At 42.1% G+C, this 13,247-nt stretch overlaps 1 protein-coding gene across 4 annotated transcripts in view; it reads left to right on the top strand.

The window, feature by feature from the left end:
• The window catches only part of WDR59 (WD repeat domain 59), an 89,295-nt gene that overhangs the window by 50,862 nt on the left and 25,186 nt on the right, over window positions 1-13,247 (top strand). For all 4 annotated transcript variants that reach the window (XM_039256451.1, XM_039256450.1, XM_039256449.1 and 1 more), the window contains 8 exons: window positions 16-95; window positions 1,316-1,448; window positions 1,585-1,709; window positions 3,893-4,057; window positions 6,026-6,121; window positions 6,436-6,592; window positions 7,016-7,085; window positions 12,263-12,416. In XM_039256451.1, the coding sequence (XP_039112382.1) occupies window positions 16-95; window positions 1,316-1,448; window positions 1,585-1,709; window positions 3,893-4,057; window positions 6,026-6,121; window positions 6,436-6,592; window positions 7,016-7,085; window positions 12,263-12,416 (980 nt within the window). The remainder of the gene's footprint in view (window positions 1-15; window positions 96-1,315; window positions 1,449-1,584; window positions 1,710-3,892; window positions 4,058-6,025; window positions 6,122-6,435; window positions 6,593-7,015; window positions 7,086-12,262; window positions 12,417-13,247) is intronic.

Here is a 13,247-nt window from a genome sequence, read left to right as displayed (position 1 = left end):
TTTGGTGATTTCTAGGGTCCAAGGACTACCAGCTGGTCACGTGGTCACGGGATCAGACCTTGAGAATGTGGCGGGTGGATTCCCAGATGCAGAGGGTATGTATTCAGTGCTGTTGTGGAAGAATGTAAGTGGGTACACTAGAAACCTTAAAAAAAAAAACCAAGAGTTCGTACTTGTGGAAGTTAGAGGTACATGATGGACATTTAAGAATGCTTGCTGGCTGGCCACGTGGCTCTCAGAGGCCCCACTGAGGCTTTGAGGTCTCCGGGAGCCAGCTTCAGTATGTGGTGCTTCTAAGCGTGAAAAGTCTCCAACTGCCTTTTCTCTTGTCCCAGTTTGAGAGTGTAGATAGCCTACTGAACAAATTGCCTGTGGGCTTAATTTCTTTCTCTTCTTCTAAATGAGCTAGAAAGTCTAACCTTACTTCTACTCCGCAGTGTTCTGAGCCCTTTAGATCCGTCAGCGGCACCTGTTCTGTGAAGCCTTTTTCAGTGTTTGCCCCATAAGTTCTGTTTCTTACATGAACCACAGAGGTACCTGATGTGACTGCTACCGTGGCCTCTTGCTGTGTTCCACCTCAACGTGGTTCTTTCGTTCATTGTCCACACTCCTTAAAGGCAGGAGCCACGCCTCCCTTGTATTGCCTCCCCCACAGGACTCCATGTAGGATGGATAGAAGGTGCTGGGTAAAGTTTACGACTCTGTGGAGTGCCTGTCTGGCTCTGTCTGTAGAGCATATGACTCTTTTTGGTTTTTTGTTTTTTGTGTGTGGGTTTCGTGTTTGATTTTTTTGGTTTTTGTTTTTTTTTGGTGCCGAAACCTGGCAATGAGAACATACAACTCAGGGTTGTGAGTTTAAGCCCCATGTTGGATGTAGACATTACTTAAAAACAAACAAGTAAATAAAATTTTTGAAAATGTGCAACATTGCTTAGTATGAAGTCACTCTTGAGCATTTTGGTCAAGTATCATCACCTTACAGTCTTTCAAATACGTTTTCTCCAGAATGAACCATCTATTCATTTTTTGGCCTTGGGTTAGCTGAATAACTCCACAAAGGCTTGGAATTTAAAATAATGTTTTCTGAGGCTTGCATAAACTACGAACAGGATGAAACATTTCCAGGTAGATAATAGAGTCTGTTCCCCTATGCATTTAACGAGGGGGAGATGCTGGTGGGTAAAACCTATTTTGATTGTATCAGTTTTGGGCTGACATCTTTTAAACTTCGTGATTCCCATTTTTAAGTCAGAACCAGACACGATGATCATTTCCACTGATTCCAGAGACCTAGATCTTTTACCTTTCATTGCAGCTTTGTGCAAATGACATATTAGATGGTGTTGACGAGTTCATTGAGAGCATTTCTCTTCTGCCGGAACCAGAGAAGACCCTTCACACTCAGGATGCGGATCACCAGCACAACTCAGGCCATGGGGAGGAGGAAGGTAACTGGTCAAACTGATGTTTTCGGTGAGGTGCCCCTCTGTGCAGTTCAGTTCTGGCGGATACCCCAGAACTGCTGTCTGACTTATTTTCAAAAAAGTGTTTTCCAGCAACTGGAGACCCTCTCTCTCCCGCTAGTCTTAAAGGAAGACCCCCTGAGCAGTATCCTGGAGGAGAAGAAGTCAGATCAGCTGGGACTGCCTCAGACTCTGCAGCAGGAGTTCTCCCTGATCAATGTGCAGATCCGGAATGTCAACGTGGAGGTAACTGTAGTCTAATGAATGGGCTCATGCTTGTGGATGGCAGTTTGTGGGAACGGGGACGGTGGCTACAGATGGCTCTGCTGCTCTAACAGGCGAGCCTCTCTGCTTGCTGCTTTATTTTCTAGATTCTCCAAGGAAATAGTGTCTTACAATGTCAATTACATTCTTACCGTATTATTTTCTCATAAGCTGAACCAAGGAATAAACTGATGTTCACGTGTCCTGAAATCCTCTTAGATGCTCCAACACCTTATTTAACCATGTGTGAAGATACTTAGGTCCAGGAGGGCTCAGTGAGGTAGCCAAGGCTCCAGGTGTAGGTAGTGCCAGAGCTGAGTTTGGAGCTGCACCTCCTGCCTCCCCGAGGTTCTTTGTGCTCTGCTTTACTACCTTCCCTTAAAGCTTGTCATTTCTTTCATGACTTCAATTCCCAGTGAGATCTTCACACCTCTTTGTCCATTTAACACAGAAAGATTTACTCTTTTCATTCTGGGTGAGTATTGAAATGCTTTCCTTCAGAGAATTGTCTGTGAGGGAGGTGTGTTTTTAATTATTTTGAGAGAGAGAGAGCACGTGAGCATACAGGAGTGGGGGAGGGGCAGAGAGAGAGGGAGAAAATCTCAAGTGGGGTCTGCGATGTGAGCATAGCCCAGTACAGGGCTCAACCTCATGAATTGTGAGATCATGACCTGAACCAAAATCAAGAGTTGGGCATGTAACCAGCTGAGCCATCCAGGTGCCCCTGCAAAGGAGTTTTGAAGCCTCATTTGTTTCTCTTTTGCCCAGATTCAGCAAACCGTAGGCATGAATATGTCTGTGTGTGTACATACTTATCTTCTTTGGCTTTTAAAACCAACTCTGCAGGGGGCGCCTGGGTGGCTCAGTTGGTTAAGCGTCCAACTTCAGCTCAGGTCATGATCTCCTGGCACACGAGTTGGACCTCTGCGTCAGGCTCTGTGCTGACAGCGTAGAGCTGGGGGTGTTTCCCTCTCTCTGCCTCTTCCCCGCCTGTGCTCTGTCTCTCTCTCTCTGAAAAATAAATAAACATGAAAAAATTTTAAAAAACAAATAAACAACAACTGCAGCGGCACCTGGTGGCTCAGTCAGTTAAGCGTCTGACTTCGGTTCAGGTCATGATCTCATGGTTTGTGAGTGTGAGCCCCGCACCGGGCTCTCTCGTATCAGCATGGAGCCCACTTAGGGCCCTCTGTTTCCCCCTCTCTCTGCCCTGCCCCCTCGTGCTCCCTCTCTCTCTCTCTCAAAAATAAATAAACAAAATAAATAAAACAGCTCTGCAACACGTGCTTTTACTGCCACTTAAGAGAAGAGGAAATACACCAAGAGATGTTATGACTTGTCCGAAGTCAGCAGCTATTTGGTGGAAGAGAGAGTATTTGGTATCTGTCCCCATGTTTCCCACATGTGTGCCTGTTTTCGCCTACCCCAGCTGCCTTCCCTGGTTGGCCACACAGGAAATCAAGAGAGAGAAAGGATCCTCTGATTAATTGGTTATCTGTATCAATTCAGATCATACCCTCTTTGTTGAGAACAGCTGAGAAGAGTGTGGATAGCCAAGTGAGTCTAGTTTAAGAAGGAGATCTTGATTCCTTTTCCAGGAGTGCTTTTTTAAAAGTATTGAGATAAAATTCACATACCATAAAATTTACCCTTCTAAAGTTTACAATTTGGTGGTTGCAAAACTCAGTCACAGTTATGCAGCCATCACCCCTAATTCCAAAGCATTGTCATCGTCCATAAAAAGTCCTCTCTCTATTAGCAGTCACTTCCCATTGCCTTCTCCCCCCAGCCCCTGGTGCCTACTAATCAACCTTCTGTCTCTTTGGATTTTCCCAGGAGTACTTTTGAACTTGAGTCAGATATTTCCATTCTTTGTGCTTTCTCTTCTCATCTCAAAATAAATATAACAAGTTCCAGTCTACCTCACAGTTTTAGGTCAAAGCTTTTTTAAGTCAAAATACTTTGAACTTATTAAATCTGTGCTAAAATGAAACATCTGTCTTGAACACGGGTTGTCTGAATCTTCCAGATTCACTTGTCTCTGGGAATCCCCCTCCACCCAGGTACCAGGAACCTTGAGCTTGCAGTTAGCTTGTTTAAATTCATTTGCATCTGAAAATGCTCGGTGGTCTACCTCCCAAGCGGTTGTCCCTTGTCCCCTGCAGATGGACGCGGCAGACAGGAGCTGCACGGTATCCGTGCACTGCAGTGGCCACCGTGTCAAGATGCTGGTCAAGTTCCCCGCGCAGTACCCCAACAATGCCGCCCCTTCCTTCCAGTTTATCAACCCCACCACCATCACGTCCACAATGAAAGCCAAGCTGCTGAAGGTGGGAGTCTATTCATAAATTCCCTTGTGTCGTAAGAGGAAACCTCTGTCCATGAGCGTCCGTGTCTGAGTTGAGGTGTCGAGTGAAAACTCTGATAGAGATGTGAAAGAGATGTGAAAGTTATCTGTCCTTCTGCGCCACTGTGTTAACATTTGCCGTTCACTGTGTGTAGAACACAGTAGAGCGGTGGTTCTCAATCTTTTTTGGTCATGACCCCACTTTGAACATCTAATGAAACCTATGCAGAAAAATTTGCACAAATGTGGTATATAACTTCAGAAATACTGCACGTGAAGAGTATGCAGTTCCATAATTGCCTGTCATCTGCTTGTAGATCTCGTTAAAGCTATGCATTAATCCCGGGTTAAGAGCCCTGCAATACATTTTCATTTATCTGGACACAGTAGGCAAGATATATTCTGAAGCTAAGAGATATTTTATAATCACAAAATGTGAGGTCACTAAAAAAGTTCATTCTGTGAGAGGAGGTGGTGTCCTCCCGGAGTGCGGCTGCCTCGCTGAACATGTGAGGTGTCTGAAGGGATGGCGGTGCCCGAAATGAGGGGATGGCACGGTGTCTGCTCTTCATGCCTGCAGGCTTAGAAACTTGCTCCGTCAGTTCATGGGAGCTCATGAGGCAGAGCCCCCATTCAAAAAGCCCATGAGCTAGGGATGCTACACTTTTTTAGTGTGAGCAGCGGCATGCATGAAGTAACTGAAAAGTCCCGACCAGCCAAGTTGACCCAAATGCTGTTCACCTTTTGCCCAGTTTGTATCATACACATTTGACCTATCTTGGAGTGAGATACGTAGCCAAGAAATTTTTCAAGCGGTGTAAAGATCTCTCAAATGTTACTTTGGCTTTCTGGTATAGGTACCATTTTGTGTTTGGAATTTTTTTTTATCCAAATATAATTAACACACAGTGTTGTAGTAGTTTCAGTTGTACAGTATAATGATTCAACAATTCTATACATCATCAGCACTCATCACAATAAGTGTAGTCATAATCCCCATCACCTCTTTTGCTCATCTCCCACCTACCTCCCCTCTGGTAACTATCTATTTGTTCTCTGTAGTTAAGAGTCTGGGTTTTTTTGTTTTTCTTTACTTGGAATTTGAGTATTTCATTCTCTATTTGCACATGCAAAAAAGATAGATTTTCCATGGATATAAAAATGATAGGATTAGAAAGTGTCTTTAAAAGTCTAATTCAGTACTGTCTGACAGAAACATAATGTAGGCTACATGTAATTTAAAATTTTCTAGTAACCACACTAAAAACAATTCAAAGTACCAGGTAAATTAATTTCAGTAATATTTTTACTTAATCCAGTACATGCAAAGTGTTATTATATCAACATGTAATCCATATAACAATTGTTGAGATACTTTCCATTCTTGTACTAAGTCTTCAACACTTGGTGTGAATTGTACGCTCCCAGAACCTCTTGGTTCAGACTCTCCTCACTTCCCATGCCCTGTAGCCCCGGGTGGGTAATGACTTCCATATGGGACAGCCTGTTTTCAGCATGGGTATGTCAGTTTATGTCTCCAGCATGTGCCTTAAAATGTTAGGATTTATATTTTTGGAGAAGCAGAAAACAAAAAACAAAAACAGTGTAATTTCCACCAGGTTGAAATCTCCTCCCCCTGGCTTGTATTGAGTGTTACTTCGAAGGTACTGAGATTTTCCTGGGGGTACCGGGGTCAAGCTAGGAGGACAGGACAGGAGTAGAAATCACAGTGGAGGCTTGTGTGCGCGCCCTGGCTGAGGACAGGGTTTCTCGAAGAGAGCGCAGAAACGCCTCTAGAGCAGGTGGAAAGTAGGTTGCTGCGTCGGAAGCCTCAGGCACGGCCGGGCTGCGGTCTCCCTGCATCTTCACGGCTTCCCACTGCTTTGAAGAATAAAGGTGAATCAGGAGAAAGAAGGTTGCTATTCTTGACTGTGTTTCGTGCCTTTTCTAGATCCTGAAAGACACTTCGCTGCAAAAAGTGAAGCGCAACCAGAGTTGTTTGGAGCCCTGCCTGCGCCAGCTCGTCTCCTGCCTTGAGTCTTTTGTGGTGGGATTCTTGTACTGACCTGTGCTTTGGTGTTTTGTTCCATTTCTTCCTCCCCAAAGTAATGTATCCCTATTTTGTAAGTCAGCTTTAAGACAACCTGTGGTTTTTAGTCTGTTAAAATATTTTTTAAGTTTATTTATTTATTTTGAGGGGGGATGGGCATAGAGAGAGGGAATCCCAAGCAGGCTCTGCACTCTGATATGGGGCTTGAACTCCTAAACTGTGAGATCATGACCTGAGCTGAGACCAAGAGTCGGGTGCTTTACCTACTGAGCCACCTGGGCACCCCTAGTCTGTTAATTTTTAAATTTCAGAACCAAGAAGACAGCACTTCCAGCAACCCCTTTGCGCTCCCAAACTCCGTCACTCCACCCTTACCAACGTTTGCCCGGGTGACCACTGCCTATGGGTCATACCAGGATGCCAACATTCCCTTCCCTAGGACCTCGGGGGCCAGGTTCTGTGGAGCAGGTTTGTCTTTCTTTGGGTTCTCTGATTCTAGATTTTGAGAGTGAGAAGCTCAGAATGTCCTGTGGTCTATAAAGAAATCTCAGAAAAATCAGAAAAGTTTTCTTTGCTTTTGTTAACTGGTAAGTCAGAAGACTGTGGTAGTGATAAATGGTGTGATGCCGAATTGGCTTCTGTGGGCATATCCTGAGAACGTTTGACTGAATTGTGGTTTCAATTTTTCTCATTCTGATGAGCATGAATTGGAGTCTTACTCAGATCCCTGATTCTCAATACAGGACAGGTCCCCTAGCAAAGAAATAGAAAGTACCTGACCTTTGTCCTTGTTAAAGTATGGCCGTAGTCAGGACTGACCGGTGCTGCCTTAGGATTTCCCACGTGCAACTCATTGACCTTGATGTGCACATGTGGTGTCTCCTTTGTCAGGGTATCTGGTGTATTTCACACGGCCTATGATGATGCATCGAGCAGTGTCTCCGACAGAACCGACTCCGAGGTGAGCCTGATGCAGATATAAGCTACATTCATAGAGCCCAAAGTGGCCACACATCTGGGAATGATCGCTGCGTTGGTCTTGGGACAGTGTGTGTTAGTTCTTCAGTAAATACCCATTAAAAGATTCATCCGAGAAAGATCAGGTTCATTAAATTGCCCCTCAGCTGAAATTTGTACTGTCAGATTACTGCCTAACCACTGGAAGAAGTTTGATTAAAGCTGTTGTCAAAACAAGGCAAATTCCTTTTTTTACTGTGCTTTTCCCCTATTGCTAAAGTATTATTTGAACATTAAATAACAACAGAAAAATAACAACAAAGGTCATCTCTAGTTTCACAACACTAGTATGCCACTTCTACCATTGCCAAAACATGTTAAATTTTTATAAACTACATTCAGTGGTTGGGAAAACTCCAACGTTATGAAAGTTTTAAATTAAGATTTGAAAGCTCTGATTTCCCATGGGGAGTCATCGTTAGCCATTTAACGTGCTTCCTGTCTGGTCTCCGTTTTTTGTTCGTTTTGTTTTGTTTTGTTTTGTTTTGTTTTGTTTTTAAGAGGCAATCTAAGGTAGCACATGGGGATGTGGACTTCGGAGCCAAACCACCGGCTCCAAATCTTGGCCCTGCTGTTCTGTACCTTATGGAAGTTATCTAAACCGTCCTTGAGTTTCCTCACCAATAACTTGGGGATCATATGGCATCTACCTACTTTGGCTACTGGGAAGATCAAATGAGTTAATCCCTGTGAAGCATTTAGAACACTGTGTGGCATGTTGCTCTTGTGTTTCCTAGCACTACTGTTTAAGTTTTCACTGTTTTATTGAAATATAGTTCACATAGTATACAGTTGAACCATTTAAAGTATATAATTCAGTGGTTTGTTGTATATTCACAGATATGTGTAGCCATCACTATAGTCAATTCTAGAACATTTTAATTACCCCTAAAAGAAACTGCATCCCCTAGGTGTCAACACTCCCAAGTCCCCCTTTCTTCCAGTATTAGGCAAACACGAATCTGCTTTCTGTCAATCATTTTGCCTGTTCTGGGCATTTTATAGAAATAGTATCAGATAATTATGTGGTCCTTTGTGACTGGTTTCTTTTAAAAAATTTTTTTTTATAGTTTTTTAATTTATTTTTGAAACAGAGAGAGACAGAGCATGAGCAGGGGAGGGGCAGAGAGAGAGGGAGACACAGAATCTGACACAGGCTCCAGGCTCTGAGCTGGCTGTCAGAGTAGAGCCTGATGCGGGGCTCGAATCCACGAACTGTGAGATCATGACCTGAGCTGAAATTGGACGCTTAACCGACTGAGCCACCCAGGTGCCCCGTGACTGGCTTCTTTCATAGTGTAATGTTTTTTTTTTTTATTTTTAAAAAAATGTGTATTTATTTTTGAGATGAGAGAGAAACAGAGTGTGAGCAGGGGATGGCAGAGAGAGAGGGAGACACAGAATCTGAAGTAGGCTGCAGGCTCTGAGCTGTCAGCACAGAGCCTGATGCAGGCCTCACACTCACAAACCATGAAACCATGACCTGAGCTGAAGTCAGATGCTCAACTGAGCCACTGAGGCACCCCTCACTTAGTGTAATTTTTTTTCTTCTTTTTTTTTTAGTGTAATGTTTTCAAGGCTCATACATGCTGTAGCATGGTTGTTATCTTTTTTTTTTTTTTAGAGAGAGAAAAAATGTGCAAGCAGAGGAGAGAGGCAGAGGGAGAGAGAGAATCTTAAGCAGACTTCCATGCTCAGCTCAGAGCCCAACAAGGGACTCAATCTCACAAACTGTGAGATCATGACCTGAACTGAAATCAAGAGTCAGATGCTCAACTGATTGAGCCACCCAGGCACCCCAGTACTTCATTGTTTTTAATGTCAGATAATATTCTACCATATGCATGTGCCACATTTTATTTATTTATTCATCAGTCTGTGGACATTTGGGTTATTTCCACTTTTGGGCTATTACATATGATGCCGCTCTAAGCACTCGTATACAAGTCTTTGTGTGGACATGGATTTTCATTTTTCTCCTGGGTATACCTATGAGCGCAATTGCTGGATCACATTAGAAAGGGTTTTTTTTCCTTAATAAACTTCATGTTTTAGAGCAGTTTTAAGTATGTAGCAAAACTGAGTGGAGGGTACAGAGAGTTCTCATCCTGTCCCCACACATGGACAACCTCTTCCCCATACCACTGGTTTTTTTAACTTAAATATTATAAGGTACTTACGATGGACTTCTGCTTCTGCCGTGGGGTGACTAGGATAACGTGGAAGCCCTCCCACTGCAAACACCTGGATGTATTGAATGAAACACAGTTAGCATACATCCAGGAGAGAAAGGAGATTGAACCAAGTGCACGAGGAGGCACTACTGCTGTCCCGGGTGTGTCTGCAGTCACCCGCGCAGATACGACCTTGGCTGCACAGGCCTGGGGAGTTAAGTGTCAGATACCCTGTGCAATTACTTTGGGTTCCTTGTTCGAAAGACTGAACCAGAAAACAAGCACCTACTCTCAAAGGGAAACAATATTATGTGTATCTGGACTTTGTATCAGAGGGAAAAATGTTCCTCTTAGAACAGTTTTCACACTAACAGTATTTTTGTGAGGTCAAGTTCACAGTACGCAGATGTCAAGGGTGTACCTTTTTTTTTTTTTTAATGTTTTATTTATTTCTAGGAGAGAGAGAGAGCCAGCTTGGGCGGGGGAGGGTCAGAGAGAGAGGGAGTCACAGACTGAAACAGGCTCCAGGCTCTGAGCTGGCAGTCAGCACAGAGCCCGACGCGGGGCTCAAACCCACGAACCGCGAGATCATGACCTAAGCGAAAGTCGGACGCTTAACCGACTAAGCCACTCAGGCGCCCCTGTCAAGGGTGTACCTTAATGACCAGCACCTGGACCAAGATGCAGAGCAGGAGTTTTCTCTGTCTTCCCGCAGAGGAAACCGGTCTTCCAACTTCCTTCATTGTAGCTGCAGTTTTGCCTGTGCTTGAGCTTTGAGTAGCACATCATGCCGCGTGCGCTGTTTTGTGCCTCACCTGTTTTGCTCACTTAATGTTTTTGAATTTGATCCACATCCATTGTATGAAAATAATACAATTTATCGTTCTCCTCTTGAGGGATATTTGGATTATTTCCAGTTTGGAGCTATCATGAGTAGACCTACACATGTAAGTCTTTTTATGGATGTGTATATTAACTTCTCTGCCTAAGGGGCATAATCCCTGGGTCATAGGTCAGGCGTATGTTTGACTTTTTTTTTTTTTTAAGCATTGCCAAAAAGTCTGTCCCCAGTGGTTGTGTCATTTTACACTCTTACCAGCGGTGTTTCAGAATTACGGTGGCTCCACATTCTTGCCAAAATTTGATATTTTCAATCTTTTCAACTTTAATCATTGTGGCTGGCGTGTGGTATCTAATCGTGGTGATGACTGGTGATGTTGGGCAGCTTTTTTGTGTTCTTTGATCATTTGAGTATATTCTGTTGTGATGTGCCTGTTCAAGTATTTTGCCCACTTTTTTAGAACTAGGTTTTTTATGAATTATTTGTGGTAGTTCTTTATTCTGGTTTATTCTTAGTTTGCTGGAAGTACAGATACATTTAATCTGTGATTGTCTGCCTCTCTCCCTAATGATTTTTGATAAATGCAAGTTTTAATTTTGATAAAAATCTAACCTATCACTTTAAAATTTTTATGTTTAGTGCTTTCGTGTGTGTTCTAGAAAAAGAAATCATTGCCTACCCCAAGGTTACAAAATAGTCTTCTCTTTTCTTTTAAAAGTTTGTAGTTTTAGATTCCTTTTTTAAGGTCTGTAGTCAATTTCAAATTAATTTTTTGTGTGTATGGTATGAGGTAGGGGTCAAAGTTTGCTTTTTCAGTAGAAATAGTTATTGTTCCAGCACCACTTATGGAAAAATTTTGACTTTCCTCATTGAATTTGCATTGATTAAAAAAAAATTACATTGATACCATTATTGAAAATCAATTGAATGTGTTCGTGGGTCTAATTCTAGAGTCTGCTTTTTTTCCTTTGCTCTATTGGTTTCTCTTTATGCCAACACTATACTTTAAAATTTTTTTAAAAAAATTTACATCCAAGTTAGTTAGCATATAGTGCAACAATGATTTCAAGAGTAGATTCCTTAATGCCCCTTACCCATGTAGCACATCCCCCCTCCCACAACCCCTCCATTACCCTCTGTTTGTTCTCCATATTTAAGAGTGTTTTATGTTTTTGTCCCCCTCCCTGTTTTTATATTATTTTTGCTTCCCTTCCCTTATGTTCATCTGTTTTGTATCTTAAAGTCCTCTTATGAGTGAAGTCATAATGGTATTTGTCTTTCTCTGACTAATTTTGCTTAGCCTGATACCCTCTAGTTCCATCCATGTAGTTGCAAGCCAACACTATACTCTTAATGTAGCTCTTCTGTAGTAAGTCCTCAAATGTGCTAGGGTAAGTCTTCCAGTTTTATTACTCTTTTTCAGAATTATGTTGGCTATTGGCTAGGTCTTTTACATTCCTGTAAAAATATGAAATGGCTAATTGGTTTCTACAAGAAAAAAGTCTATTCATATTTTGATTGGAAATGTGTCAACTCTGTAGATCAGTTTGGAGAAAACTGACATCTGGACAGTAAGATGGAATATTCTGATCACTAACATGATACTTCTCTGGTTTCTCAGCAATATTTTATATTTTCAATGCACATTTTAAAATTAAATTCGTTTCTAGGTATTTGATGCTTTTGTAAATGAAATTCTTAAAGTATTTATTTCTAAATGTTTGTTTCTAATGTATAGAAGTACAGTAGGTTTTTATATATTGGCCTTGTATCTAAATTCACTTATTCTAATAGTTTGTAGATTCCTTTGAATTTTCTATGTATACAGTTACAGAAGTAGTCTTTGCTTTTGGAGACAAAGCATTTTTCAGTTCTGTAAGTTCTGTTGTGTTCTTTTTGTTGAGTTTCCTTTTTTCCCCCATTTTACCCATCTTTCCCCCTTGGTTTCATCATCAATACTGTGCTTAAGAGCGACAGTATTTGGGAATAAATAGGCTGAGGCCAGTATGAATAATTCTGTTTTCAGAATTGAAATAAATAGGCTGAGGCCAGTATGGATAGCCAAAAGGCTGAGGCCAGTATGGATAATCCTGTTTTCAACTACAGGTCTCTGTCAGCCTTGTCTGCTTACCATACTGGCTTGATAGCACCAATGAAGATCCGCACAGAGGCCCCTGGGAATCTTCGTTTGTACAGCGGGAGCCCCACTCGCAGTGAGAAAGAGCAGGTCTCCATCAGCTCCTTCTATTACAAGGAGCGGGTAAGTGGGAGAGGCATGGCCTCTGATTCTTACTCCTTCTGGATTCTTGGTTTTTGCCTCCCTGCCTGCTGTGAACATCAGTTAAGTTAGTAATGCCCCTGTAGTCTTTAACTTTCAACATTAGTTGGTTCAAGAAGGACCTTTGCTTCATTCCTTTCAGTTGGTTTTAGCTACTGTGAATTGTGTGTGTGGAGGGATGGGTTCGTTCTTAGATTCCATATTCTTCGCTCCCCATTTAACCCTATCCTTGATACCCCCATTTATGAAGTTGATTCCCCTTCTTTCAGGTAGCATAATTTAGCTACAGATCTGCCTTGGTATTCTGATGTTTGTCAACAAATTAAGGGATGCCTCTGAAGGCTTGGGATCTCCATATATTTAGAAGTTGATAGTGGTGAGTTTTTAAAGTTGATCTCTAAGAGGTCTTATGCTTTTGCTAAATCTACACTGAAATGCCCATCTGAATGGATCAGTGTATACAAAAATCACCTGAGCCTGTTCTGTGTTCCTGGGTTCTTAAGGAACTCATCATCCCTAATGTAGCTATTAAGCTGTCAGAAGCAGAAGCCTTTGGTGATGACAGTGTAGACAATGTTGGCAGAGCGTAGGAATGCTTCTCAGAACTCTTTCTGTGTTGTCAGATTGAGAGGCTGGTTTAAACTGGCTTTTAACTGACTGATGTTTTAAACAGAGCTACCACGAAGCTACTAACCAGCTCAATCCTTAGGAATTCTTTGTTGTTGTCCCCGACTAATTGAGAAATGATGGATTGACTATAATTGAAATGTGTTTTATAAAAAATTGAATTATTTTAAATAAAAACCCAGTTTC

This window comes from Hyaena hyaena, unplaced genomic scaffold (genome assembly GCF_003009895.1).
Source record: "Hyaena hyaena isolate Hyena2069 unplaced genomic scaffold, ASM300989v1 scaffold_584, whole genome shotgun sequence".
Taxonomy (NCBI): domain Eukaryota; kingdom Metazoa; phylum Chordata; class Mammalia; order Carnivora; family Hyaenidae; genus Hyaena; species Hyaena hyaena.
The sequence above is the reverse complement of the archived record's forward strand: the minus strand, read 5'-3'. Positions and strand labels throughout refer to the sequence as shown.